The sequence below is a fragment of the Rousettus aegyptiacus genome, unplaced genomic scaffold, assembly GCF_014176215.1.
Source record: "Rousettus aegyptiacus isolate mRouAeg1 unplaced genomic scaffold, mRouAeg1.p scaffold_m13_p_1, whole genome shotgun sequence".
Classification (NCBI taxonomy): domain Eukaryota; kingdom Metazoa; phylum Chordata; class Mammalia; order Chiroptera; family Pteropodidae; genus Rousettus; species Rousettus aegyptiacus.
In genome coordinates this window covers 51,896,797-51,924,769 of record NW_023416284.1, presented here as the reverse complement: position 1 = coordinate 51,924,769, position 27,973 = coordinate 51,896,797, and the positions used below count along the sequence as shown (strand labels likewise).

Sequence of the window (27,973 nt, the reverse complement as noted above, 5' to 3'; positions counted from 1 at the left end):
TTAGCATTTAAATATATTTTTAACAGTAGCATATACATACATTTTAATTGAAAATGTGTTAATATGAAGAAAATATTTTTTAAAATACCCTTAGTCTAGCTTATAAAGAAACAATAGACTGTTGATCCAGATGAAGTAATTTGTCTGGAAAAATATTTCAGTAATTCTTTTTATATTTATTCTCTAATTTCCATCCGTTTTTTCCACCCTCCTCTTAATATCTTCAATGCTGAGAGCTTAATAAATTTGGTCTAGTCAACACTTTTACTAAACATGGCTCATACTATGCAGGAGAGTGGGCAAGAAGCAGTACCTAAATTTCCAGAACTTCTTTCTCTTGGAATTCATACTACTTCCCTACTTTTCAACATGGCTGATGGCATCACCACCCAGAATCATATTTAACTCATCCCTTCTATACTAGTTTGCTAGGGCTGACATAACAAAGTAACAAACTGGATGGCTTAAAACAACAGAAATACATTGTCTTACAGTTCTGGAAACTAGAAGTCTAAAATCAATGTGTTAGCAGAGCTCCTCTCCCTCTGAAATCTGCAGAGAAATTCCTCGTTTTTTTATTTTCTATCTTCTGGTAGTTTTCCAAGAATCTTTGCCTTTCCTTAGCTTATAAGTGTATAGTCCAGTCTTCACACAGCTATCTTTTTATAAAGACACCAGTCATGTTGGATTAGGGGCTCACCAGACTAGTATGACCTCATCTTAACTAATAACATTTGAAACGATCCTATTTCCAGATAAGGTCACATTCTGAGATGCAAGGGGCTAGGACTTTAAGTATCTTTTTTTGGGGGGGGGCAGGTAACAATTCAACCCTTAACACCTTCCCTTCAGTAAAAAATTGGATGTCAATAATCTGTTTAATCAGTCACTAAATTTCTTTAGTATATTGCAAATCAATATCTCCTCTCCCCCACTGGCTACTCTACCCTCTGTATTCTCCTCCTCTCCTTCCCCCATCTCCATACATCTGTTCTATTCTCACTGCTCCTACCTTTAATCAGTAACTCTCTACTGGACTGTCGAAATAGTCTCAAACAATCTGATCTCATTTACTATGGTTTCAATCACCCTTTTCCAAATCATTTATGTTATCAACCAGACGATCTTTCTAGAATGGAAATTTAGTCATGTTATCCCTCCATTACTATCACCATCACCCTCTCCTACCCTCTAAGAACAGACCTTAAAACCCTACAGTGGTCTTACAGGAGAAATTGATATAAAGCACCTAGATTCATCTTTTTGCCACTTTTTCATATGCGCTCTATACTCCAGCCAAACCGCTTACTGTTTCATATCTCTTTGCTTTGACATATTCTGATCCTTCTATCTAAAATGCTCTTCCCAGGGCATCCCACTTTCTGGTACTTCCTCTCGCAAGAGAGCTATAACTCTGTGCTTCAATAAATTCTATCACTTTACCTTAAAAAACAAAAAAAATGTTATTCCCTTCCAGAATACCCAATATATTTTACTATCCTTTAAACTCCCTTGACCCACAAATAATTGTACAACTTTTTGTGTCACTATCCTTCCTAGTATTTCCTCTATTGTACTTATCACATGATATTCCAACTTCAATATATGTTTTTCTGTTTACTACACCTGAAAAGTCTTCCTCAAGGTAAGACATCTTTTGTGCTCCTAACCTAGTATGTGACCCATTCCATAGTAAATATTATATATATTTTTTGTAGTTTTTAAGAGTTAGACCTATTCTAAAACTTTTGCTTGAAGGGAAGATTTTAAAATGTGCTACTGGAAGGGTTAAGCTAAGAAGTAACTAAAAAAATAATTTAGGAAAGAGAAAAAAGAATCACTGTATACTAAAGAATGATCAGAATAGCTTTAAATTTTTTTAAATGCATTACTCACTACATATCTATTAGAATGGTTAAAATTTAAAAAGAAAATCTGACAATATCAAGTACAAGAGAACATGTGGGACAAGTGGAACTCTCATGCATGGCTGATGGTAATAGGAAATGATGTACCCACCCTGGAAAACAGTTTAGCAGCTTCTTATGAAGTTAAACGTAACACTTATAATATGATGGATCTAACCCACTGCTATTTAACCTAGATAAATTAAAATTTAACACTCATACAAAAAACCTGTGCATGAATATTTATAACAGCTTTATTCATAATCACCAAAAACTGGAAATCCAAATTTCCTTCGATGAGTGAATGGTTAAACATGGTACATACAACAGTGGAATACTAGTCAGCAATAAAAAGCATAACAATATGGATAAACTCTAAAATGCATTATGCTGAGTAAAAGAAGCCAGTCTCCAAAGGTTACATGCTATATCATTCCATTTGTTAGACATTCTGGGGAAAAAAAAAAAAAAAACAATATAGGACTGCTTAACCATTCTCAGTGATTGTTGGGTTAAAGTTAGGAGTTAAAGATTTGATTATAAAAGGACAATACTAAAGGAATCATTTGGGGGTGATGGAACAGTTCTATGTCCTGACTGGCAGTGGTTCCATGAATCCATAAATGTGCACATTTAACCAAAACTGTATGCCAAAAAAATTAATTTCACTATATGTAAATTTTAAAATAAACAAATGCATTTCTTCATAAGCATGAGGATACACTGCCCTTTTCTTCTATTCCCAAATACCTTTCCCCTAGACTTGAAAAAAGACAACTATGAGGAGAAAGGTAGACCATACTAAAATAATAGCTTTAAGTTGGAAATTAAAGGAATTTGCTACAACATTATGGACAGTTATCTTAAAAGGCTGGATTATGAGATAATGATCTATAATTTTAGAGAAATGTAAAGAGGTACTAATAAAATAAAATAATTAAAATAAAATAAAACAGAATAAAATAAAATAAAAAATAAAATAAATGTTAATGCAATTGAGGAAATAATATTCAACATATTTAATACTTTGAACCTGTCTCTGCTTGCCTGCTTTTCTTCCACTGCCTGCTCTCCTTCTGCTTTTTACTGCTTTCTCCCTTTTCTTCCCTGCCCTCCCAATCAATCCTGCCATGCACTCTTCTCCACTTAGTGCCTTCTAGAAATTTGCCACAAGCTTAAATTATCTAACTGCTTTCAGGAATAATCACATAAAATACAATTCATTTCAAATGCTTGAATTAAAATGCGACTAATGGTCAAGTTCAAATATGGTGGTACCCTCTTCCTAATGGGGAACATAAGTAGTCTAATAGGAAGGACATTTAATATATATCGAATGTAAATACTAAGTTTAATTTTCTAAAAGAGTATGTCATTCAAATTATAATTTAAAAAAAATATTAGGCTACTAATATATACTAAGGAAGCTGAGAGTTTAATAGTCAAATATATTAATAATAAATGTGTATGATAAAATATGTATATATTAAGAAAAATAGGGCACTAACGAAGAATAATATTTCTTTTGGCTAAATTTCTAAGAATTCTGAAGATTACTGAATGTATACCCAGAGCACCAGATACTTAGTTGTCCAAGAAGAGAAAAACTTCTCTATCTTAGGTCTTGGGCTGAGATTATATAAATGTTACCTACTGTAATGGAATTATAGCAATAAGGTGTTTGAGAAGACAACAGTCTTTACAGTTACTGAACAACTGATGGTCTTCCATTTTCTTTTGTCCATTTATGAAAAACGAATGATCTTTGGGTAAAATATGAAATGGTAATGTAAGCCACATGCGTACAGCAAAATGTTATATAAAATGTTTCCTGTGAACCAAGAACTGAAACAAACAAATCAATATTACCTTTCTGCTACCTTGGTTACTCATCTAAAAAAGATGACCAAAAATGAAGACTTGAAAAAGAGAAGAGGTTTGTGAGTGGAAAATGGAACATATGGATATTTGGAAAACTGATGGTGACTCTCATTACAAAATATCTATTTTGTTTATTTTCATCCTTTAGAACTATACCAAATGTCCAAAAGAATACTTTAAAATTCTCAATACCATTCTAACTAACTTTAGAAGTATCCGGTATTAGAATTTGGGGGTATTAAATAAAAAATTATTAAGTCGTAGAATATTATTGGTTCAGAATAAAGTATAAAAAACTCACGGTATTTCCGGACTTACAAAGAAAGTTGTTTTTTTCTTAACTAAGGTATTTATAACATTTTGAACCATAACTTATAAGTGTAAATAAACTTAAGACTTAATAACATAAATTCTCAGAAATGAAATAACACATTATATCGACTTATTTCTAAAATTCAGTCCTTTAAATAGTTCTCATTGTTAAGTTCTATTACAAATATTTTCTTATATAGAATACATAGATCTTAATTCTAAGGTTACTAAATGTAATTGTCAACTAAAATATAAATTTTAGCAAATATTTTCTTTCGCTCTTGGAAAAAATGAATTCTAGGTTCCTCATATTAAGATATGTTATTTCATTAGTACAAGACATAAATTGTTATTATTCTTCAGTCTTTCCTGAAACTTGTTCATCCCTGGAAAAGTCTGCTTCGTACTTCTTTTTGAGATTACTTAAATATGTTCGTAAAGTATCTGGATCCAATCGAGAGTTTCGAGCAGTTTGAACAAGCCTAGTAGCTAGATGGTATACAGCTCTCTGTCTTTCCATCTCAGGGGTACTCCTTTGGTTTTGCTGGTATTAAAAAATATATAGATAAAAGTTAAAATATGTCTGCTATAATTTTTATATAAAAATTTTGGCAATTTTCTATCTCTTTTAATAGAAACATAGAACTCAAGGGTTAACTAATCCCTTTGGATAACTCAGTTCCATCCAACTAGCAAAGAATCTACCAGAAGAAATAAAAGAAATATTATTTTGGAAAATAATAGTTCTTATGAGTATTTATGATAGATCCTTATATCCTTTAAATATACCTTTCAGTGAAAAAAAATCCGCTAAATGGGTCAGATATCTCAACATGATATCAAAAAGTAATAGAAAATCCACTAGTTATGTCACACAAATACTTTATCATTAAAAAGGTATGGGAAAACAGCACTGCTCATTGCTTTGACGTATTCATAATTTTAAATGTCACCCAAGAGTACCACTCTATTATCTTCTGTTTTAATTCCCCAACAGATGAACTGGTGGAAAGAATGGGTCATCGATAAACTGCTTTCCCTTAAGAGAGTTTCATATAAAGGAACTGCTGGAAACTAAGTGAAAATACTGCCTGAGGAGTAAATTGCTATTTAAAAATAAGCAACATAAGTCTACAGCCATGCCACCTTGAATGAGCCTGATCCCATCTAATCTTTGAGGCTAAGCAGGGTCGGCCTTGGTTAGTACTTGGATGGGAGACCACCTAGGAAAACCAGGTGCTGTAGGTATAAAAAATAAATAAATAAAAATAATAAGGGATTGTAAAATGACAAGGTCCTTGCAATTTGTGAGGTCAACCTTGCCTAAAAAGTTTTTTAAAAAATAAAAATAAAAATGAACGACATAAATAGCTAATTGAAATTATGCCTAGATTGTTAACAAACTATACTCTTAAGGATACCCAAGACATAATGTTTCAAACAGAAATCTTCGAATACTTTGGAAGGCCTCTAGATATTCAGTCCTTGAATAGTAATTCGGGGTTGGGAGTACAGCTGGAAAATTCTTCATTTACTTCTTTGCCTGAGCTACATAGGAGAATCAGCATTTTCAATGTTAAGTGTTTAGGGAAATTTTTAGTTTTCCCTTCACTAATGGAAATATAACCTCTTCACCTCTTTCTCAGTAACAAGCAATTCCAGATATTTTTCTACTTTCCCTATAGAAAAAATGAATACGATTCCATGAGGTAGACTAAGATCATCAAGTATTTACCCATCTATCTAATACATTGATCGACTACTAGTTTATTATTTAACTAAGAGTTACTGAATATCTACTAGCATCTATATTCTGGGCTCCATACCTCCTGTTTAGACATAGGGGAGATACAAAATTGTCTACCTGACTTGATAATGGAACTCAAGATCGGTCTTACAATTAAAAAAAAAAAACATGTTTATAAGCTACAGATTAAGGTAATAATTCTAAGTCCCATAAGAGAGATACAAAATGCTCAAAAGAAGAACTCAATTCCAGCTTGGGTCAAGAAAAGCCTGAATAGAATGGAGTATTTGGAATGCATCTTGATAGAAGAGCCAAGAAGGGAGGGCATTTTGGATGAAGGAGATGCCTAGAGCAGACACATTAAAAGCTTAGTACACTTATGTAATCTTATTAACCAATGTCACCCCAATAAATTTAACTTAAAAATACAAATAAATAAGAAATAAAAATAAAGTTTAAAAAGCATGGTACATAATGGGGTCAAAAAGAAGCATTGTAGGAACTGAATTGTTCAACTTTTCAAAAAAAAAAAACACTAGAAGGTAAGGAAAAGATGAGATCACTAAGAATATAGTTTTGAACAAGGACATAACTTAGAAACAGTGCTATTTAGTAAGTAGAATGATTAAAAAAAAAAACACTGGTGAAGAAAGGAAAGAAGGGATAATCAAAGAGGTAAAAGAATGAAAATATCCAGGAGAGGACAATTCCGCAGTAGCCAAGACAGGGAAGAATTATGAAAAGGGAAAAAATGTAGTGTCAAATGCCGCAGAAAGAAGAGGAAAGAAGAAAAAAGGCCATAAAATTTTATGATTACTTGGTATTTAAGAGGAAACTTTCAGTTGAATAATGATAATAAGATCCAGTTTACAAGCGGGAAATGGAAGAAGCAAGTATAGACTACTCTTGAGAAGTTAGTAGTAACGAGAAATATAGTTTGAGAAGTAAAGTTAAAAATTTAAGCATATTCATAGAAAAAGAAAAGCCAGTGGGGTGTTTATGTGTGTGTGTGTTTTGGGGGGGGTGTGGTTCCACTAAGGATCCAAAGAGAAGAAAACTGATGTAGTAATATCTTAATGGTGTTGGAAATAAGGTAAAAAAGTTAACTTTAAATAGGTTGAAATGTAATCTCTTCTTCTGAGATGAGAGAAGAGAAATGGGTGAAAAGCAAAAATTCCAAAACAGAGTTTTGAAGGGGGAAAGGTTCAAGGACTCATCAAGATGACCTCAAGTCTCTCAAAAAGTACAGGTGAATTCTCTGTAGAGTGAGACAAAAGGGCTTAGACGGAGGAGAAATGTTTTGAAAGAGTTACTATAAAGAAACCATACAGATCAATAAAAAGAGAAAGAAAAAAACTATCCAGTAAAACTATCCACTAAAGTTAGAATATATGTATTTGCAGTGGATAAAATTAGCCTGTCTTGAGTATATTTTGAGCATCACTGGGAAAGTCAAAGCCTAGAAGGCTACCGAAGAGGTTGCCCATAACTGAGAACATGAAGTCTAAAGAATGAGGCAACAAAAGGTTCTTCAGAAGCAGAGAACTGCGACATTACTGATGAAGGGATTCACATTAGGTAATTAGGCAAGTAAAGTCATAAAGACAGTCTAGAGCTCAAAAGGCTGAAGGAATGCAATAAAAATTGAAGACAGGTTAAGAAAGGTGCAAGACAAAGGAAACCATTACTACTGAAAAAATTTTCATACTGTTCCTAGCTTAGTTCACTGAACACACTGGATTTTTAAAACAATATAAAGCAACCTGATGTAAAAAAATTCTAAATTTCGAGTCAACAGATGTGAATTCATTATTGGAGCTACTGCTTCCTAACAAACTGCTTAACCTTGGTGAACCTCGGCTATAAAATTTTGAGTAAAAATACCTTTATTTTTTATCTTTTATAAGACAGACTAACTGCTTCATGAAGAATTATGAGGCTTGTATACGATAACAGATAAAAGAGCTTTGAAAACTATAAAAAGATATGAAAATGCTGGCATAGTGATTTTTATTTTTAATGGTTGTGTAGATTTATCTTCTCATCATAAAGTTAGTGTAGCAATAAGTACTGTAGGAACTGAATGGTTCAACTTTTGTCTCCTATCTTATTAGTTGACTTACTGGGAAAGGTTATAATAGACCAAACCAAAAAAGTTTTGAGAGGAAGAATTTTTTAAGTTAGGAATTGGGTTGTTTAATTTTAATTATTATTTTATATTTAAATCCAAGGCCATATAATAAGTATGTACATTAAAAGTATTTTCTTGAATTTCAAAAATAGTTCTTCTTATTAAAAAGTTTCTTACCAAAATCTGTCTGGTAATTTGAGTGGTAATTTCTTTGGCATCCAAGACAATTGATGGTGGAAGTGATGACACCTCTGCAGCTTTTAATCCTAAAATTATAAACAATGGGCTTTAATATTGTTATTGCTGGTATTGTTATGTTTCTTTTAACCAGTATTCATCTTTTCTTCACAGATTTAAAGTTTCCTTAGGAATTCCTGAACTACTTAAAAGAATAATTCTCAAAATTAAGTTTTCCAAAGTTCAACTTACCAATTATTAGATTTAATTACCTGTCTAATGTATGTTAGATAAATTAGATCAATTACCTCTCAAGATATTACTGAGATAAAAGGACAAAAGGTTAGCAAAAGGAAAGGAGGTAATTAGAAAACAGAATAATAGTAGTAACATTGAAATTCCAACTACAAATGCAGTTAGTTAATACAAGGTCAAAGAATATGTGGGTTTTGCTGGGGAAGAAAATATTTAGACACTGAGATAACCCTACAACTGAATGTTCCTCTATCCAGCAGGTCAATGAGGGAGGAATTTCTCAGAAGATACAATGCTATATCTTCTGAGATATACATGCAAATTCAAGTACCAACTAGTATTCTTATTTTCTCAGAGCTTAATTTTATTGTATAAATGCCATACAGGCTTCCTACTGTGTAATAGTTTATGTATTTATTGCTTTAGAGGCAACAGAAGCCCACTAACTGCTTAGTAATTGCTAGGCACTACACTAGGCAGTTCGTATTTGATAATTTGTTTAATGTTCATAAGCCCACATATTTGGAAAATTATTTAACAGATGAAATTGAGGTAAATAAAGACTAAACATCTGATACAAATTAAACTATTCATTTGATTTCCTATTTCAAACAGCAAAAAAAAAAAAAAAAAAGCACATTTCACAAGGGTCACATTCATTGCTAAAATATTTTCTGGAACTTTATATGTGTAAGTCAATTGAAAGTTCTCTAAAACCATGTAATTTCACATGTCACATAATGATTAGGATAGAAAATACCTAATCAGGTTTCTGAATATCATATGGCGTGATAATACATCCCCATTTTAAGACTTTAGATTTAAATATCAAATTCCCAGACTCTGAAGAACATAGAGAAAGAACCCTGTTAATGAAAGAGTATATCGGAATTAGTTTTCAATTTTAAATAACTTACAAATATAAACTAAATTACATTTTTCTAAGGATAGAAACTAATACTTCTAGAGCCTTAATGTGTTTTAATTCTGCATAGCTATTGGCTAATATAAGTTTAAAAATAGGCTTAATACATATAAAATAAAAGTTTGACATAGAAAACAAGCATATAAGCACTCAAAAGAATGAGGAAAAGTAACAGGCTGACAATCAAGTAAAGGGGAGAAGACAATTACTCTTATGAGAATATGTAGTGTTTCAGTATATAATTTCTCTAAATAATACCATAATTTTTTTCTTCTGTGAGTCCCTTAGAAAGTTTGTAGGTGTATAAGATTGCTTCTTTATTTCTTGAGGTGTTCTTTACATGCTGAACTTCAAAGTGCATGTTTTCTACATTAGGATACAGGACATCTATATGGCATAGTTCCAGAAAATGTGTAGCAAACAGTGTAAATGCCTGAAATATATAATAATAAATTTCAATACTTTTTAAATGAACTAAAATTTTCTATTTTAACTATTTAAACAAAATTTAATTTAGTTTTCCAAGTAGCTTGGCATAAATGTAGAAATGAAACTAGTAACTTTGAGGTTAACATGGTTGATTAATTTTAAAATGTTTTAAAAATTTATATTCAATGGACATGTTTATTATATTTATACATAGTCATTTATGATACATTGTGAGAAAGTAAACAAATCCAAAAATGAACTCCTATAAAAAGTATGAAGATATCGAAAAAGGTGACGTTTATCAGAAATAAATCTATTAACTGAGGTAATCTTTTCTTCACAGATTTAAAGTGAAGAAAACGGTTTCTCTTAGGAGAATATGTAGTGTTTCAGTATATAATTTCTTAGAGAACTAATCCACAAACAAAATCACATTTCTCTCAACTTTTAAAAATGATTTCAAAAGTAGCTTCCCTCCATATAAATGGTTTTTGAAAAATAGAATCAATGGATTGTCTTAGGTATTTGAAACTGAAAAGATTTTAAGTTTGTATATTTACATTGTATTTGGGTTAGATATTTACATGGAAAAAAAGACTGAAAATTGCTTAAAACAATGATTCTCAAACTTTAGTCATCTGCTGGGGAACTTCTTAAAGATGCACATTCTCAGTGCTTATCCCCCTGCTCCAAATTCTGTCAGTAGCTGTAACGTGGGCCCCAGGAAACGGTATTTCCCTAAGTACTTTAGGTAATTTTGATGAAGGTAGTTCAAGTAACTATGACCAGCACACGGTTTCCAGCCCAGAGTTACCAGAGCAGATAGAAATTTGAATAACTGATTATGTTTTAAGATATTACCAGTGAGAAACTAAACAGATAATTAGTAGAATATTAAAATATTAAGACTTTAAAAAGAAAATATTTGATTGGCAAACTGTGGAAGGAGGTGGCAAGGGAAGGAATAGTTTTGTATAGGACAGAAAAATGAAAAATATCAACTATTTACTCAGCAAATTAAAAGAGTATAAAACAAACCAAATTTATAAAGCAACAGAAAATATTTAGAAACCCAATAAACTATCAGAAGCTAGGGACCATGTTCATAATAAAATCATGTCCTCAAAATTTATATTTTAAACTAATCTATTATGGTATTTTGTAAACTCTATTTAATTTTTTTCTCTTTAAAAAAATTTCATTATTAGTTTCAAGTATACAGTACATTGGTTAGACATTTATATAGTTTATAAAATGATCCCCCTGATTGTTCTTTCTCTGTTCTGGCTCTATACCTCACCATTACATTAATGCTGACTACATTCCCTATGCCATGCTCCCCATCCCCACGACCATCTATTAACTACTAATTTGTACTTCTTTAACCCTTCAGCTCTTTCTCCCAGCTCCCCAATCCATCCCTTCCCTCTAACCATTACCCGATTGTCCTCTATATTTAATTCAATATAACAAATAATTATTCAAGGGCTTATATATTGCAAGGATTGTGCTAGGCACTAAAGATACTAGCTTAGAAAAACAGTAGTTAACTTTAAGGTCTTTAAAAGTAAGTAGCAATGATTATATTTTTACTAAACTCTTTATAGTAAAAAAGGATACTATTACGGCTTGAATGTTTGTGTTCCTGCCCAAATTCAAATGTTGAAATCATAACCCCCAGTGGATTGTATTAGGAGGTAAGGCCATTGGGAGGTGCTTAGGTCATGAGGATGGAGTCTTCATGAATGGGATTAGTGTTCTTATAAAAAAAGACCCCAAGAGAGCTCTCTTACCCTCTCTGCTATGTGGGGATACAATGAGAAATTAGCAGACTGCAATATGTAGGAGTGTCCTCACCAGAACTCAACCACACTGAAAACCTGACCTCGGACTTCCAGCTTCCAGAATTGAGAACTAAATTTCTGTTGTTTATAAGCCACCCAGTCTATGATATTATGTTGTGGCAACCCAAATTAAGACAGCTAGTCAAAAGTACTAATAAAAACATTATTCTCAGCTGTTACAGAATACCTTAAATAGGATTCTCCCAAAAAACAGAAAATATATATATATCTCTTATATGTGTGTATATGTAAAAGATAGATAAGTAGGTAGGTAGGTAGGTAGGTAGGTAGATAGATAGATAGATAGATAGATAGATAGATAGATAGATAGATAGATAGATAGATTTCAAGGACTTGGCTCATACAATTATATGGAGGCTCACAAACTCCAGTCAGCAAGCTAGAGACTCAGGAGAGCTAATGGGGCAGTCCCTGTCTAAAGGCTCAAGACCCAGAAAGGGCAGATGTTTTATTTCATGTCTGAAGACCAGAAAGACACCCAGTTCAAAGGAAGGCAGGCAGTAGTAATTTCTTCTTATTCCCAGGAAGATCGGTCAGCCTTGTCCTATTCAGGCCTTCAACTGGGCCCCATTCAAAATTGATTGAATGAAGCCCATCCACATTAGGACAATCTGCTTTACTCTTTCTACCAATTCAAATATTAATCTCATTCAGAAACGCCCTCACAATTTTGACCAAATGTCTGGCTACTCTGTAACACACTCAAGTTGACATAAAATTAACCATCACAGACACCAATTAGCTTTTAATCCTAACAAGTAATACATGCATCTTATTTATATGAGAAATTCTGATCAACTGACATAGATTCAGAATTACAAAGACTAATGCTATCCATTAATGTTACTTTTTATTCATCGTATACTTTAAGTATAAAATAAGATTGTTCTCAGTCTACATAATGAATCATTATGGACTCTCATTTAAGGTAAATAACCTCATCTTAGGGATATTTTAAGGTACTTTAAATATGGGAAAATATTTTTAAGTTTTTTTATACCTTGTATACATTTTGAGTGATGATCTAAAATATATTTTACAAATTAGCTAATAATAGAGCAAAAACATTGTTTTACATATTTGATTTGTGAACAAACATTTTCTTTAACGGAATAAAATCTTAGGTAAGTTAAATAGATTTCCCATAAAGTGACCTCAGATGCCTAGTTTTACTTCATGTTGTGACAGCGTAGTGACTGTTATTACACATGGAGACAATTATTTAAAATGACTTCATGTTTTGCTATTTGATTTGATTAAATTAAAGCTAAGTGACTAGTTTTAACATTATCTTTATTTCTTGATTTCCTCTTTTCCTTACCTACGTCATGACTACCATAACTAACCATTCCTACTTCCATCAAAAATGAAGTAAATATTAATGCACGGTATGTCTTCATTATATAAATTTGTTTAAAAAGCTACTTGTAGGCGTCTGTAAAAATCTAATCATGATAAATATATAAAGGATACATCAAAAAAAGACTCAAAATTAATATATTTTAAATATTGAATACCTTTAAGCTCAGTAGATATTCACAAACAGCATAACAAATGCCAATACCTTCTTCTGTATTAGTACCTCTGCCAAGTTCGTCAATTAGTATGAGTGATTTGTCATTAGCATTATGCAGAATATATGCTATCTGAAAAACATAAATTTAATATTATTTATTATAACCAAGTAGCTGTCACTATCATAGAAAGAAATGAAGAAAAATCCAGTCTATTGGTTCATCTGAAATATATTTTTATAGAGAAATATAGCTGAGCAGAAACTAACACATTTCTAAAGTCCTCTGGCTAATAATTTCAACAGATAGTTGATGTGTACATAAACAGACATAAGCATATGTGTATGTGACAAAAGAGTAAATAATCATTACTTAAAATACTGAAATTTTAGATACAGTGAAATAAAGCAATGAATTAAATGTTTAAATAAAGCATAAATACAGTTGTTTTATCTCCAAAAATGACTAATCAATTGTCATAAAATATTCAAAACTATTTCTCAAATTTATTTTAATTTCTCTAAATCCAGTAAAGATAGAAAGAAAAATTTTGGAAATAGCATACAAGTTCATTGATTCCTGGTGAAACAAATTTAAATCAATGCCCAAAAAGGACCAAGACGTTAATTAAGAAATATGCTCCTCTTCCACTGAAGATTATTAACCACTCTCTCAAAAAATGGAATTCTACCTTTATTATATCATGACAGAATAATAACTTTCTTGGCCATTTTACCTTCCTATAGGACTAAACTTCTTGAGAACTAGGGCTATTTAAAAATAACTCAAACACCTAGTATAGTGCTATATCCTCCCATAGATAATCAATACATTCTCTCTCTCTCTCTCTCTCTCTCTCTCTCTCTCTCTCTCTCTCCTCTCTCTCTCTCTCTCTCTATATATATATATATAATATTATATACTTATATACTATGGGCAAATGATAAGCTTATTCTCCCTCTCTCTACAGAAAATTAGCCAACTGTACAGTGCCCCAATAATTCCTACCTACTAAAGATAGGCCAAGAGCTACACTGAATTCCTTTATTCCTTCAAGCCTACTTGATATTTGCTCAGATCAGAAATAGGTGATGATACACACTTTGTTACAGGAAGTGAGAATTCTATAAGAGCACAAAACAGAAGGCTTTAAAAGCCTTCTAACACAGGGATCTTTTATTTTAAAAACATACAGAAATAACAAATGCTATGTAAAATGGTCCTGAACAGGTCATTTTATGAGAAATCTTTCATATATCCCATAAAAAATAATAAAAGCATGTTTTTATCATTCGATAACACTAGCTTTTTCCTTAAAATTGTAGTTTTCAATAAAACAGTCGCTTCCATTTCCACGTAAGACAGAAATTAGGAAGCTGTCTTTGACTGCCCTCTGGCTCTTGTAGAGTAGTATAAGCACGTATGCATGATTTAGTTTAAAAATACTTTCTTATGATGATTACCAAATAGTGGGGAATGTAATATGTTTTTTTTTAAAGTTTATTGGGGTAACATTGGTTAATATAATTATATAATTTTCAGGTATACATTATAATTTGACATCTATATATTCTATTGTGTGATTACCACCCAGAATCCAGTTTCCTTCAGCTACCATATATTTGATCCCCTTTAACCACTTGTAATATGTTTTTAACATAAGAAAAGTTTAGTTTGGGTACCTCTTTCATTTCCTTCATAAATGTTGATGAATTTGTTTCGATATCATCATCAGTACTGATTCTTGTAAAAATCTGTTCAGCAATTCTAAAGGAAGAATATTCTGCTGGAACATATGATCCTATAAATTATAAGAGCAAAGTAAACTGAAATGCTTTTATAAAATATAGGTACTAATATTTTGCACTTTCCATCAACTCGGATTATTTACTAGCCTATCCAGGAATTATGTGGTGGAAAGATCACTGGATATGGAGTTAGAAGACATGGGCTCAGCTATACTATTTATTGAATAACCTTGGACAACACTTAAATAAATTCTCTGTCATATTCTTCATATATGAAATGGAATACTTGCCCTATTTATTATACAAAGTTATTTGGAATTTCAAATAAGATAGTATATAATCAAGTACATTGGAAAGATTTGTTATAAACTTGATACAAATTTTAAATAATATAGTTAGATAATAAAGAACATTCAAAGTATGAAAATTTGAGGGAAATGCTTATGAAGTTAAAGTCGATAAAATCATTATAGAAAAATGTATCAGGAAATATGTTAATAGCAATTTATAGAAATAACATACAATCAGAATGAAAGCAAAACATTTAAATTTTTTAAAAAGGTGAATGTTCATCCACAAGACTGTTTCTGCCGGAGAAGTTTTCAAGCTAAGTAATCTAAAATACCCATCTTTTGAAAACAAATCTATCTGATTAACACAAATACTTCTAAATGTAATAGCATATAAAAGGCACTCTGAATTCAAAAGAAGATAAAAATATATAAATAGTGGAATGGGAAAAGTATCAAGTATACAGAACTCTATACAGACAAAATGGTGAAATAATCAGAATAAAAAAACAAAGCCAGATTATTCCAGGATTTAAAACAAAAGAATGGATGAAAAATAGGATCTACCTTCAAGGAATAAGGACTAACAGGAAAAGAATGTAAAATTCAGGATAATATTAATAAAAAATAATAATGAAAATAATAACAATAGTAATTATAATAATCACACCTCACAGAAATTTCTTAAATATAATTTATACTCCAGAAAGATTAAATGGAAAAACAAATGTGAAAGGACCAAGAATAGAATATAGTATATATGATGTATGTTTATATTTTCTCCTCTCTTTTACCCCCACCAAAAAGGCTCGCAACAATTTTTTTCTAGATTATTACAAAAGCCTCCTGTCTGGTATTTTGCTGCTAGTCTGGCTCTCATTTAAACATACATCAACTAGAATGATCTATCCAAAAGTCAAATCCAATCATGCTATTCTCTTGCTTAAATTTCAATAGCTCCCTATAGATATCTGAATAAAGTTCAATCTCTTCAGTTAAGTTCCTAAGGCCCTTCATGATCTGACTCCTGCCTGTCTCTCCATTTTTATACCCTTCCATTTCTCACAGCCACTCTTTGCTTTATAAAGCAAAGAAACTACAAAGCCTCTGTACTCCCTATAGTTACCTGGGACTCCCATGCCTTTTTTTTTTTTTTTTTTTGCTTCTATGCTTTAGAACACGTTCTCACCTTTCCTGAAAAGTCTTTCTCACACCCTTCCCCTAAGTTCATATCATTTTATATACATTATCTCGCTTAGTCTTTGCAACTATTCTTAGAAGTAGGCATTGTTCTAATTTTCATTTACAGATAGGAAAACTAAGGAGGTTAAATAATTTGCCTAAGATCACATAGCAAGTAGATAAACAAACGAAGTCTAGTTCCAAAGGCTGTGTTCTTAATTTTCATGCCTTTCAAGTTCTTCCTTCTGTTTTCTTTATGATTAGATCATATGAGATAATCATATATACTTTTAAGTTTTGCAGAGTTTTGAGAGAGACAGTAACAAGAAAAGTAAAATAATTTTCTTCAAATATCTAAAGGGCTATTATTAGGAAAAACTAGATTATTCTGTGATGTATACAAAGTAGAAATTAGACTGACGAGTTGAAGTTATAGAAAGTCAAATTTCAATTCAACATAATGAATGCTGTAACAATTAGTGCTGTCCAATGATTGGACAGCGTGTTTTTTAAAGAACAGAATTCCTCATAACTATTCAAACAGAAGTAGGATTACATCACATATGAATCTGTATTCTTATAAGGGGAGGGAAGTTGGCTAAGATGTTCTTTTAATTTCAATAAAACAATAAACTCAATAAAATATTTATCATTCATTCATCTCTGATTTTCTTTCTCAATAGTAAGGGTAAATTTGCAGTTATCACTAATATTGTTATTGCTGTAGCCCTCAACCACAGCACTTACATCTTGGGCTGCATAAATCTTTCTAGTGTTGGTGTGGGGGTAGAAGGGGAGAAGAGATGTCCTGTGCATTGTAGGATGTTTAGAGCATCCCTGGACTCTACATTCTCTTCAGTGTGATAGCCAAAAATGTCTCCAGATATTGCTAAATTCCAGGAGGCGGGGAGAACCTAAATCATACCTGGTTGAGAACCACCACATTAGGAACAATTATCTGATCTCTGATTCATATAGTCCTCAAGGAAACTCAGTTTTCAGGGACAAGAGATAAGCCGTACCTCTATATCGAGATATACATGACAGTGCTAGACCAGTGACAGCCATTTAAATACATGTGTGTGTAATGTATCGGTTGCCATATAAAAGTTATTGGTACCCCTTAAATTAAGTAGGGGAAATGTTTATCCACCTAATGTTATAATTTTAGAAAAATCTTATACGGGTTATTACAGGCAGCAGCTTATCCTACTTATTTCACATTTCTCAGAACCAAGTTTGTTGTTGATAATTATGATTCAGTTTAGTAATAATTGATACATTAGTAGTTATAGTAAGGAAGTCTCTAATTCTGTTGTATTCCATAAAATTTAGTATAATGAAATCCAAAATTGGATGGAGCTTAATAAATATCAAATCATAAAAATTACGGTCTACATACTAGGCATTACTATACTTCTAGGTAAGAAAATCTACTCCAAACTATTCTTGGGTTAATTAAACACCTGGATCTAAAATATCAGGCATAAAACATTTTAAATGTGGAGCTGAATTGATAACCATAAAGTAAGCCATAACTTACCAATCTGGGCCATAATCTGACAAAGTGCAATCTGTTTTAAATATGTGGATTTCCCACTCATATTTGGTCCCGTTATGATAAAAAAATTACTCCCTTCTGTAATATAGGTATTGTTGGCAACAGGTTTTTCCACAGATATTTTTTCAAGAATGGGATGCCATCCCTGTTTGATTGCCAAAGTATCAGTAAACTCTGGTCGGACTAAAAAAAAATAATGATTTTGAAAGATTAATATATTTATACTTAAATAGTTTGTGGTGTATACCTATTATGTATACCTTAGTGATTTTACTAAGATCAATTTACTAGGAACAATAACATTAAGGTATTATCTTATCCCAAATCCCTAAATCCTTTTAAATTACAACTGATGCACTTTAAACACCATCACTTTTATTCACTTCCAGTGAACTCTAGGATTTAGTTCCCTGTTACCCTAGGCTCTAAAACAGTTCACAACATTTTTAGATTTCTATAGAGATTAAGAAGAATCAAATAACCACTATAATAGTTTTAAAATAACAATCAATTACTACAAAATTGCACATTACTTAATCCCCACCTTAAGCATTATTTCAAATTTGGCATATTTAGCTTTTCAAATGAGGTATGAATACAGAATAAAACAAAATATTAAAATAATTTTATGTTCAAACCCTTACAGAAATTTGTCTAAAATGAAATCTCAGGGAGCAAATAGACAAAAAAAAAAAAAGATAGTGTCAATTTGCAGAAACAAATAATGATCAGACTTCTCGGATACTTTTTAAAGTGAAGGGAGAAGGAACAAGGTGGGAGGACAGGTATAAACTATAAGGATACATTCTGCTAGATGAAACACATTGGTAAATTTGAAAGCACTATTATAAAAGTGAGATTGGTCAAAAAATTTTTAAATTATTTTAAAATCTTTTTTAAAAATTCATTATTTTTTAAGTTTAGAGTTTCAGAATGGTCCTTCTCAAATTAAAATGGAACCAACATCAAATATCTCCATAGTTAAGAAAACTACTATTAAAATTAGCTGATCCCTAATGTAAATTTGTGACCTCAAAGGAGATATAAAAGATTGAAAAGTCTGAGTCTATAAAATCCCAATTGAAAAAGTTAACATTTCCATAAGAAATTAGTAAATATGAAATATGAAAAATTATTTATATTTCCCATTATAAAACATTAACACAATATTTTGGAACTATTACTGCTAATTTTAACTAGAAATTTTTAGTGTTATTAATGTTATTAAGTCCATAATTATTCAACCTTAATTATCACATATTAGTTCTGTAAATCTGCATACTAGAGTAAGGTTATAATCAATAAGATGAATAAAAAATTTCAAAGGGCAAACTTGAAGTATTCATTTAACATTAAAAAAGTATTAACATTTATATTCAAGGCTTGTCTGTATACTTGGTATACGAAAATAAATAATGTAATTCCTGATTTGATGATGCTCACATCTAAGGAGCTACATTAGAAAGTGTTCACTTTGGAGATCGATTTCTCTTGTGCTTATTAGTATTAGTCGCACTGCTCCTAGCGTGTCTTCAGATTGGAACTTTATAAATTTGGATCATGGTCATTTTCACCAAGGAGACAGCTGGGCCTTGTTTTAGAAACCTTTAAAAATTCTTAGTTTCTTTTTTTCTTTCTGATTTGTCAATTTCTTAGGAAATAATTTTCTAACTCTTGAAAGAAAATTTGAGGGCAATTACACTTTCTCTATTTCAAGTCTCAGTCTAGGACAATACGCAAGGGACTATATTTCAGGTAAAAAATATAAAACATTCATAATTGTTATATAACATTGCTTGACTGGAATAAAAATTTTAGCATGCAATATCTTTATTCCAAAGAAAGTAACTTACCATAGTCAGAAAGAGTGCAGGCGTGAGCAAATGACAGTAGCATATCCAGCATCGACACAGTGTCAGATAGTTTATATAAACAATGAATATGTTCATAAATCTCACTAAGCAGTTTGCATACTATCCTGAAAGCACATGTTTGGTAAAACAATACTTTTTAAAGAGAGACAAATAACGTAATTGTAAAACAATATTAAATTCATCGCCTGAGCAAAGTAACATTCATATTTGAGTTGTACATTAAAGATAAAATTTATTGTCCTATTGTCTCATTGTAGAGATGAGGAAATTGAAGCTCATACTCAAGATCAGAACTACTTAGTAGGAAAGAATCCACCTTCTGGTATGTTAATACCATATTTCTAAAATGACTGCTTTTATTAACTATTAACAATAAATTTTTATTAATGAAAATATTTTATATAGGTTAAATAAAGCCCTCACTGTGCATCTGCTAATAAGTTTGTGTTTTGCATGTTAAATTCAACATAAAAGGTATCATGTGTTTTCTCTCACCCATATTCTGGCTCCTCCTTCTCCCCCTCTCTGTCCTTCTCCCTCTCTCTGACATACACACATATTCTAACCACTACTTACGCTTTCATGCGGCAGAGTTCTCACAACTGTAATATAAATATAAAAATTTTTCCCTTACAAGGAAAAATATGTTCCCAAAATCTACTGTATTATAATCTCTGTGGTCTAGTCCTTGAAATTATTTTGGAAGCCCAAAATTTCTCTTTATCATCTCAGCTTGCCAATTCCGAATGTTCTATTTCTTATTTCTAGCTGTATTGCTACTGTTTCATGTACAGGAAGAGACTGGCATCATTGTGATGTTGCTGTATAAGTATTAAGGCATGAGAAGTTCAGGGCTTACATACCATAGGAAAAGAGTAAACTGAATGAAGTCTAAAATAAGCCCATGATGTGCCAAGCTCTACATTACATGGCATGCATACCACAGAAGTACCAGTAGTAATGGGGTTACTTTGCAACTAGATTTGCCATAAATCTTCTGTGCAGGTCACTAATCCCAACCATAATGACAGCCTTTAAAAGTTTTACTGTTTATCCAGGAAATGTTCTTTCTTTGCTAACACTCACAATGTTACATTTTTTTTTTTTGCAATCAGACAAAAAGTCAATTAATGTAATTTATTATAGTGTCTCAAATTAAACCAATTTAACACAATATTAAAAAATATCAAATGCTCTTACATATAAGTCATTTGATAGATTTCTCTCAAAGACTCTTGGCATCTTTCATTCATTTTAATTAAATCTGCTGATGTAAAGCTGTAAGAATTTTTCACTTTAGAAATCTGCTAGGAAATTAAAGAACAAATGTCAAGATAAATGTATACTCCTATTAAATAAAACATACATATTTTGAACAATAAAAATATAGGCATTTAGCTTAATCACTTTAATCTTTTAGCTATACTTCACAGAGAAATTCCAAATAATGTTTGTGAATGAGAAAAGGAAGATCACTTCTAAAGTTAAAGCAGGATTTTTTAACTTAGTCCATCTGACGTGAGTGTTTTTACAGGTCTTAAAAGAGCCATGCAGAAATCTTATGACCAAGTAATATGTGGGATACGTATTAGTAATCCTCACTCCACCTCTGACCCATTTAGCCCTTGTCCTGTATCTGAACCTCACTCAATCTTTAATCCCATTACTAAGTCTCAACCCATTCTTTACTTCATCCATTCCACATTACTTGGTAATACAGTATATATTTTGAAACCTTGAAATTTAAATGGTTTTTGTTAAAAGGGACCCCCTGGGAGCAGAGAAACCAAGATTAGAGAGGGTAAGACTTTCCCAAACTGGTATATTGTGGAGCAGGTAATATGTATATAGAAAAAATATTCCCCTGGTCCAAAAGTTTGGCGATATTAGATTTAGAAAAATGAAAGTAGACTTATCTACTTCAGGACTTTTAAACCTTTAATAGGCAAATGTGTATTGGAGAACCACATAAAATGAGATGGTACAGTATTTTCTGACTTTTTGTGATCAAAAGTACCTTTTGGACTTTCTTCATTTTTCTCTTTTTTTAATTAAATTTATTGGGGTGACATTGGTTAATAAAATTATATAGGTTTCAAGTGTACAATTCAATAATACATTATCTGTATGTTGCATTGTGTTCGTTACTCAAAGACAAATATTCCTTCACTATATATTTGACTCCTTTTAACCATATTTATTTCCCCCTCTCTTCCCTGTGGTAACTACTAAACTGATGTCTGTGTTTATGAGTTTTTGCTTATTGCTTTCATTTTTATATCCCACCTATGAGTAAAATCATATGGTTGATTTTCCTTTTTCACCCATACCAAGTTCCTAGAACTGTAGGAAGCACTGTGTTTGACATGCCTTTAAAAAAAAAAAAAGTTTCTAAATCACTCTTAGATTAGTATAGTTAGTAGGTGGGTAGATAAGGTAGATAATTAGAAGCAGCAATACACAGAACATTCAGAAATTTGTTACGTAAAACTCAAAAAGTACCTGAAAATATGTAAATATAATTCTGTAAAATCAGAAACAATAATTTCCTAACGTAACTCTAGAGTGTACCTTGACAAACTCTGAAGGCAGTTGATCATTGGGTAGGGCTGTACAATCTACAGTCATCTGGATAAAAAATCCTCGAGCAGAGCTAAAACTTGTCCTTAACGGAAGACTATATTTTTCTGCAAGCTGTGCTATCATTCCTAGTGATCAGAAACAAAAAAAATAAAAACAAAGAAATTTTAATGAAAAAGTTAAATTTTCTATTTAAAAATATCATATTTTCTTTATATGCAAATGGGAAGGCATTATACTTTTAAACTCTAAAGATTTTTCAATGTCTATAATAATGTGGTTAAGTTATTCTTTTAAGAAAAAAATTACAGTGCAAAGATAGCCATTTTTAGAGATATTTTGGAAGTAAAAGAAACTGTAAAAATGTAAATAAAAAATAAAACCAAGACTATTTTATACTCTCTATATTAGGAGTATTCATTTTGATTTGTTTTTCATTCCACAGTTTTGAAAAGGAAGAGAGCAAACACAAATTATTGCAATCATTAATTCATGATGAGAAATTCCTTCTACAAAACATATTTTACAATGTATTCCAAAAGGGGAATTGGTGAGTCATCAAATAAAATTCCTAAAAAACCCAAATCTCCCTATGAACTTCAAACTCACTATAGAGTTATAAATATATATTTTAACATGATAACAGTTAATGCTTTGAACATTACTTGAGAAAATTAACATCTTTATTCTCAAAACAGGTCCCTTCTACAATTCTCCTTCTTTTCTTAGTGGTACCATCATTCTCAGGTGAGAAATCCCAATTAGCACCAATGACTATATTTCCCTTTGCCATGGCCATATCTACTCAATTATTAACTCACCAATTTTTCCTTCAACCTTTGAATTTTTTTCCTCTCTTATACATAGCTCTCACTGTAAATAATGGTAACTTGTAATAGTTTAAAATTGTCTCCCTGTCTCCACTGCTCCACTCAAATTCATTCAACATATCTTCTTGATCCATTTGACTTCACTAAGCAAAAACATCTGTGTCTCTTCATTTTCCTTGGGGGAAAAATCCAAACTCCTGGCCTTCAAAGACTAAATTCTGGTCCCTAGGCTACATTTTTCATCATATCTCTTAATATATCTGTAAGAGAATACCCTTTTCAAACCTAACAAATTTCCTACTATCTCTTGAGGTTTCCTGATGCCTTTGTGCTTCAGTCTGTACCACTGCCAGAGGGCAGAATTCCTTTTTAGGCTATTCTATCTAATAAAAACATTACTATCCCCTATGCTTCAACACCGAGTCACTATCTTACCCCTCTAACCTACTAGATTTTTTTTCATGTCTTATATCCATGTAAAATTATATGAATATGTAATTGACATATATCAATGTTAATAAATATATACACACATATTTGTGTGTATGTGTGTGTGTGTATCTTTTTCTTTATCGTTTGTCTCCTCTATTATAACATAAGCTCCATGAGGACAAGGACTTTGTCTTATCAGTATGTTTTCTCTATATCCAGAATAGTGTCTATGTTTACTAGGAGCTCAATAAATAGTAAATGAATTACTATCCTCACTCAAATGCTACTTCTTCTATAGAAACATATCTCTCCCTCCACTGAAATCATTTAGTACCGATAACCAACATTTTCATGTAGTTTATATACAATGCTGTATAAAAGCTAACTCTATATTTAACTGAAGAAAAAATAGGGATATTATAACACTTTAAGATCTTTAAAAAAAGGTTCCTTAAACAATAGTGTGTGTTAACCTTATATATTTGATAACAAGAAATAAATTAAAAGTATGCATGCTGATTTATCACGAGCAAGAGTATAGCATATCCTTAAAAAGTTCATTTCTAAAAAAAAAAAAAAACAGAAAAATATGCTCAATTAATTAAATCACCTGCTATGTCATCTACAATCTCTGTATATGTTCTTCTAGCTATGTCAAGAAATTCATTTATATTAGACCTCACTGCATAGCACTTCTGAGTCCTCATGTTCAGGCATCCTTTCATGTATCTTACATCATCATTAATTACTGTTTTAATCTTTTCAAGTATGATTCCAAACCTAAAAAATAAAATCATCATAGGCAATAAGTCAAATTGTTATTTTAATTAATACTTTGAGTCCCAGTTAATGATAGCAAATAATATTTTTTAAATTATTAAAACTTATTTTGAAAATTAACAAGCAATATATATATTTAAATTTACATAAGTTAGAATTGTGACTATGTTAATTTTAAACTATTTTGTTGGTCAGGAATAGTTTCCTAAAACAATTCTACAACTGCTAATAAGAAGATCTCCCAAATTATACATGCTGACTGTGCCCATGAGTATAAAATACACCCTGAACAACAGTTACAAAATTTTTGACTTCATGCTCATTGACTCAATAAACATTTATTTATATGATTTATCAATCATTGTATTAGATGCAGGGATTCAAAGGATTAATATATGGTCCTTGCATTCAACTGAGCAAGGGAAACTAAAGACATATTGTGAGGCAGTATAACAGTAATTAAGTGCAGTGATCATGCAAACCGGAAGTCTGGTAATATCTGTTTTCCTAACCTGTTGTTTTATTCTGTTCTGTATTTCATGTGTGATTAATTAGGTTTTGTTATTAACCTCAATTGGTGGCCTTACACAAGATGTGAATCTTGAATCAATGAAATAACCGTTGTTAAGTGCCACAAGTCTTTTTGGTCAAGAACCAAGGTGCTACTTTAAAAAAACATTAAACCTAACCTGTAATCTTACTGAGTATTCGTGTCTACTATTTTTTGTGTATTATATTAGCCCCTTCATGATTAAAAAAAAGAAAAAAAATATTTTTTATATTTGCAAGTCTTTCCATGGAGAACAGCTAAAGAGAAAATTTTTAACTGTGTCTGATTTCAATTTTTAATGCTATTCTAACTGTCCATTAACACAAACACTTAATGTGCTATTATACTATTTATTGTTATTTATAAGATGAAATGTATAGTTAGAATTTGATGAATATTTTAAAGATTCTATTAACCAAAGCTCAATCAATTGGTTTACAGTAAATAATTAGTGTCCTTAAAATCAGTTACAATCAAGAAGAAAGGAATAATCTGATATTTTATTAACAGTTGAGTGACAAAGACCTATTATCTTCCAAGGATCCATAGTAAGCTCTTAATAAAGGTGTGTTACAGTTCTTCAAAGCAATCTATTAAAGAATAAAATAAAGATAGTTAATGATAATAAATCATGACATTATTCAAACATAGCATTTTACAATTGTTTAATACTTTACAGCTTACCAAGTGTTTTTTTCTTCATCTTCTCATTTACATACAAATAGCATATTTTATATAGGTGAGGACAGATGATATTTTTCCCATTTACCAGATAAAAAGCACAGGGCTAGTAAGTGGACTCCAATGCTTCACTATTATGCCTCTTATTTTTCTTGTCTCCCAACTAATTGTTAACATAACTACTTATTAGAAGTAGGTACTTAAGCAACTTTTATTGTACATTAGCAGTACTCTACATATAATTACAAAATTTGGGTTATATTTACATTAAACTAAAAAGTGTTTTGTATATTAAAAATATAGAGCAATTTCTTTATTCTTACATGGTAAAAGTAGGGGTTTTATTTTGCTTAATGGAAACTTCAAGTGGTCACTGAAGAAACAGAAGAGAGGAGAAACATAGTTAAACTGATTTTTTAGTTTGCTAAGAGGCAATGGCAATAATATTTTTTGCTTCTGAATAAAAAAAATATTTACACATTGATAAAAACTAGAAAATTCATGAAAGCATAAAAAATATTTAAATCACTCATAATTCTATCACCCTTCCGAAGATAAACACTCTAAATATTATGGTATATTTCCTGTCACTTAAATAAAAATTTTATATCATCACATGCTCCTTTTCTCCCTCACCTCACTTACTATATCATGAGCATTAGAAACTTTTTATAGCAAATATTTTAAATAATTCCTCTCATGTATTCCACTATGTGGGAAGCAAATAGTCTCTTTCCCTAATTATTGGAGTTCTATGCTACTTATAATTTCTCACTGATATAAATAATGTTGCAATGATCGTCACTGGGCATAAATCTTGGTTGACATTTCTTAATAGTTCTTTCAGACAAATTTCTAGAAGTGGTATTACAGGATAAAAAATATATGTTTTGAAACATTCTGTAAAGTATGTACAACTTGTATTCCTACCAGCTGTCTATGAAGTTGTCTGCTTCACTGTTCTCTCATTAGCAGTAAGTTACATCCATTAAAGAAAAGAAAATCTTTGCTTCTTTGGTAGATAAAAAAGAAAATCTTTGCTTCTTTGGTGTTAATTTTTATTTCTTTGACTGATAGTGAGGTTAAGCATTTTTTGTACTCTTTATTAACCACTTTGATTTCCATCTGGGGGTCATTTCCTTATTTCCACTGGCATTCCAGTATTTTTGTAGGAAATTACATGAGTCATGATGACAAAAATCAATATTTTGTCTGTTATTTGCTATAAATTTTTTCTAAATTTCTTTGGCTTTTACATTGCCTTTGATATATCAAAGTTTGAAATTTGTGTTTCATCAACTCTATTAATTTAGGGAGGAGATTTTTTACTACAATTCTTTCATTCTAAGAAAGATGACAATACTTTTGAAATCTTTGCCAAATTGCTTTTATTTTGTGTGTGTGTGTGTGTATAGTATATATGTACATACTATATATATATATATATTTGAATAAATGCTATAAAAATTATTCCACATTTTTCAGTATTTTTTCTTTTGACAAAAAGCAGTTTTATGTCACTTTAATTTTAAAAATTTGTACAGGATAGTACTTAGCAGTTGATGAGAAAATTGCCATTTTGTGACCATCAGAGTAACTGTTACTCCAGGTAATACTTGCCAATGAATACTAAATCAATGAAAATTTAATGAGAAACAGGATATTTATAGTCTCAAAGCATCTTTCCATAGATTACTTACATCTTTAAAGAAAAGAAACTGATCAAAGTTATTATCACCAAGCACAAGGAAATGATATCATAAGATACAACATTGCTAATACAGTATTACGGCCAAATAGGCATTAACTGAATTTGACCATGAGGAAACAATCACACAAACTGAAGAATATCCTATATAATAACTGAACCTTACTCTTAGAAATGTCGACATCATGAGAAACAAAGAAAAGCTGAGAAACTTTTCAGTCTAAAGGAGTAAAAAGAAACATGACATTAAATATAATGCATAGTCCTGGACTAGACCCTATATCAGGAAAAAACGAATCCATAAATAACATTATTAGAATAATTTTAAAAGCTGAATATGGGCTATACATTATATAAGAGTATGAAATATCCTAAATACCATGAATTTTATTAATTATATTGTGGTTACATAAGAGAATATCCTTGTTCTTAGAAGATATATGCTTTAGTATTTAGGTACTACAGCTTATTCTCAAATGGTTCAGTAAGAATAATAGTAAGGATAATAATATGTGTGTGAAAGCTTTGCATGTAAAGAGAGAGAATATGGGAATTATTATACTATTCTTGCAAATCTAAGTTTGAAATTTTTTCAAAACAAAAAGTTTTTAAAA

At 30.9% G+C, this 27,973-nt stretch overlaps 1 protein-coding gene and 1 pseudogene across 11 annotated transcripts in view; one reads left to right on the top strand and one right to left on the bottom strand.

Annotated features, from left to right (window-relative positions):
* Window positions 1-27,973, bottom strand: part of MSH4 (mutS homolog 4) — a 191,634-nt gene that overhangs the window by 116,289 nt on the left and 47,372 nt on the right. For 8 of the 11 annotated variants that reach the window (XR_001594978.2, XR_004955332.1, XR_004955335.1 and 5 more), the window contains exons 8-17: window positions 25,496-25,560; window positions 24,251-24,420; window positions 22,370-22,506; window positions 20,999-21,105; window positions 19,778-19,902; window positions 17,907-18,107; window positions 14,826-14,944; window positions 13,147-13,275; window positions 9,594-9,768; window positions 8,156-8,244 (exon numbers count right to left, since the gene is read on the bottom strand). Coding sequence is in view for 4 of the 11 variants with exons in the window: in XM_016129596.2 (XP_015985082.2) it covers window positions 8,156-8,244; window positions 9,594-9,768; window positions 13,147-13,275; window positions 14,826-14,944; window positions 17,907-18,107; window positions 19,778-19,902; window positions 20,999-21,105; window positions 22,370-22,506; window positions 24,251-24,420; window positions 25,496-25,560 (1,317 nt within the window). In the remaining 7 variants the exon portion in view is untranslated. Of the gene's footprint in view, window positions 1-807; window positions 4,645-8,155; window positions 8,245-9,593; window positions 9,769-13,146; window positions 13,276-14,825; window positions 14,945-17,906; window positions 18,108-19,777; window positions 19,903-20,998; window positions 21,106-22,369; window positions 22,507-24,250; window positions 24,421-25,495; window positions 25,561-27,973 lie in introns of those variants that run through there. The other 3 variants (XM_016129594.2, XM_016129595.2, XM_016129597.2) reach the window with 2 other exon arrangements.
* On the top strand, window positions 5,230-5,348 carry LOC118604052 (annotated as a pseudogene).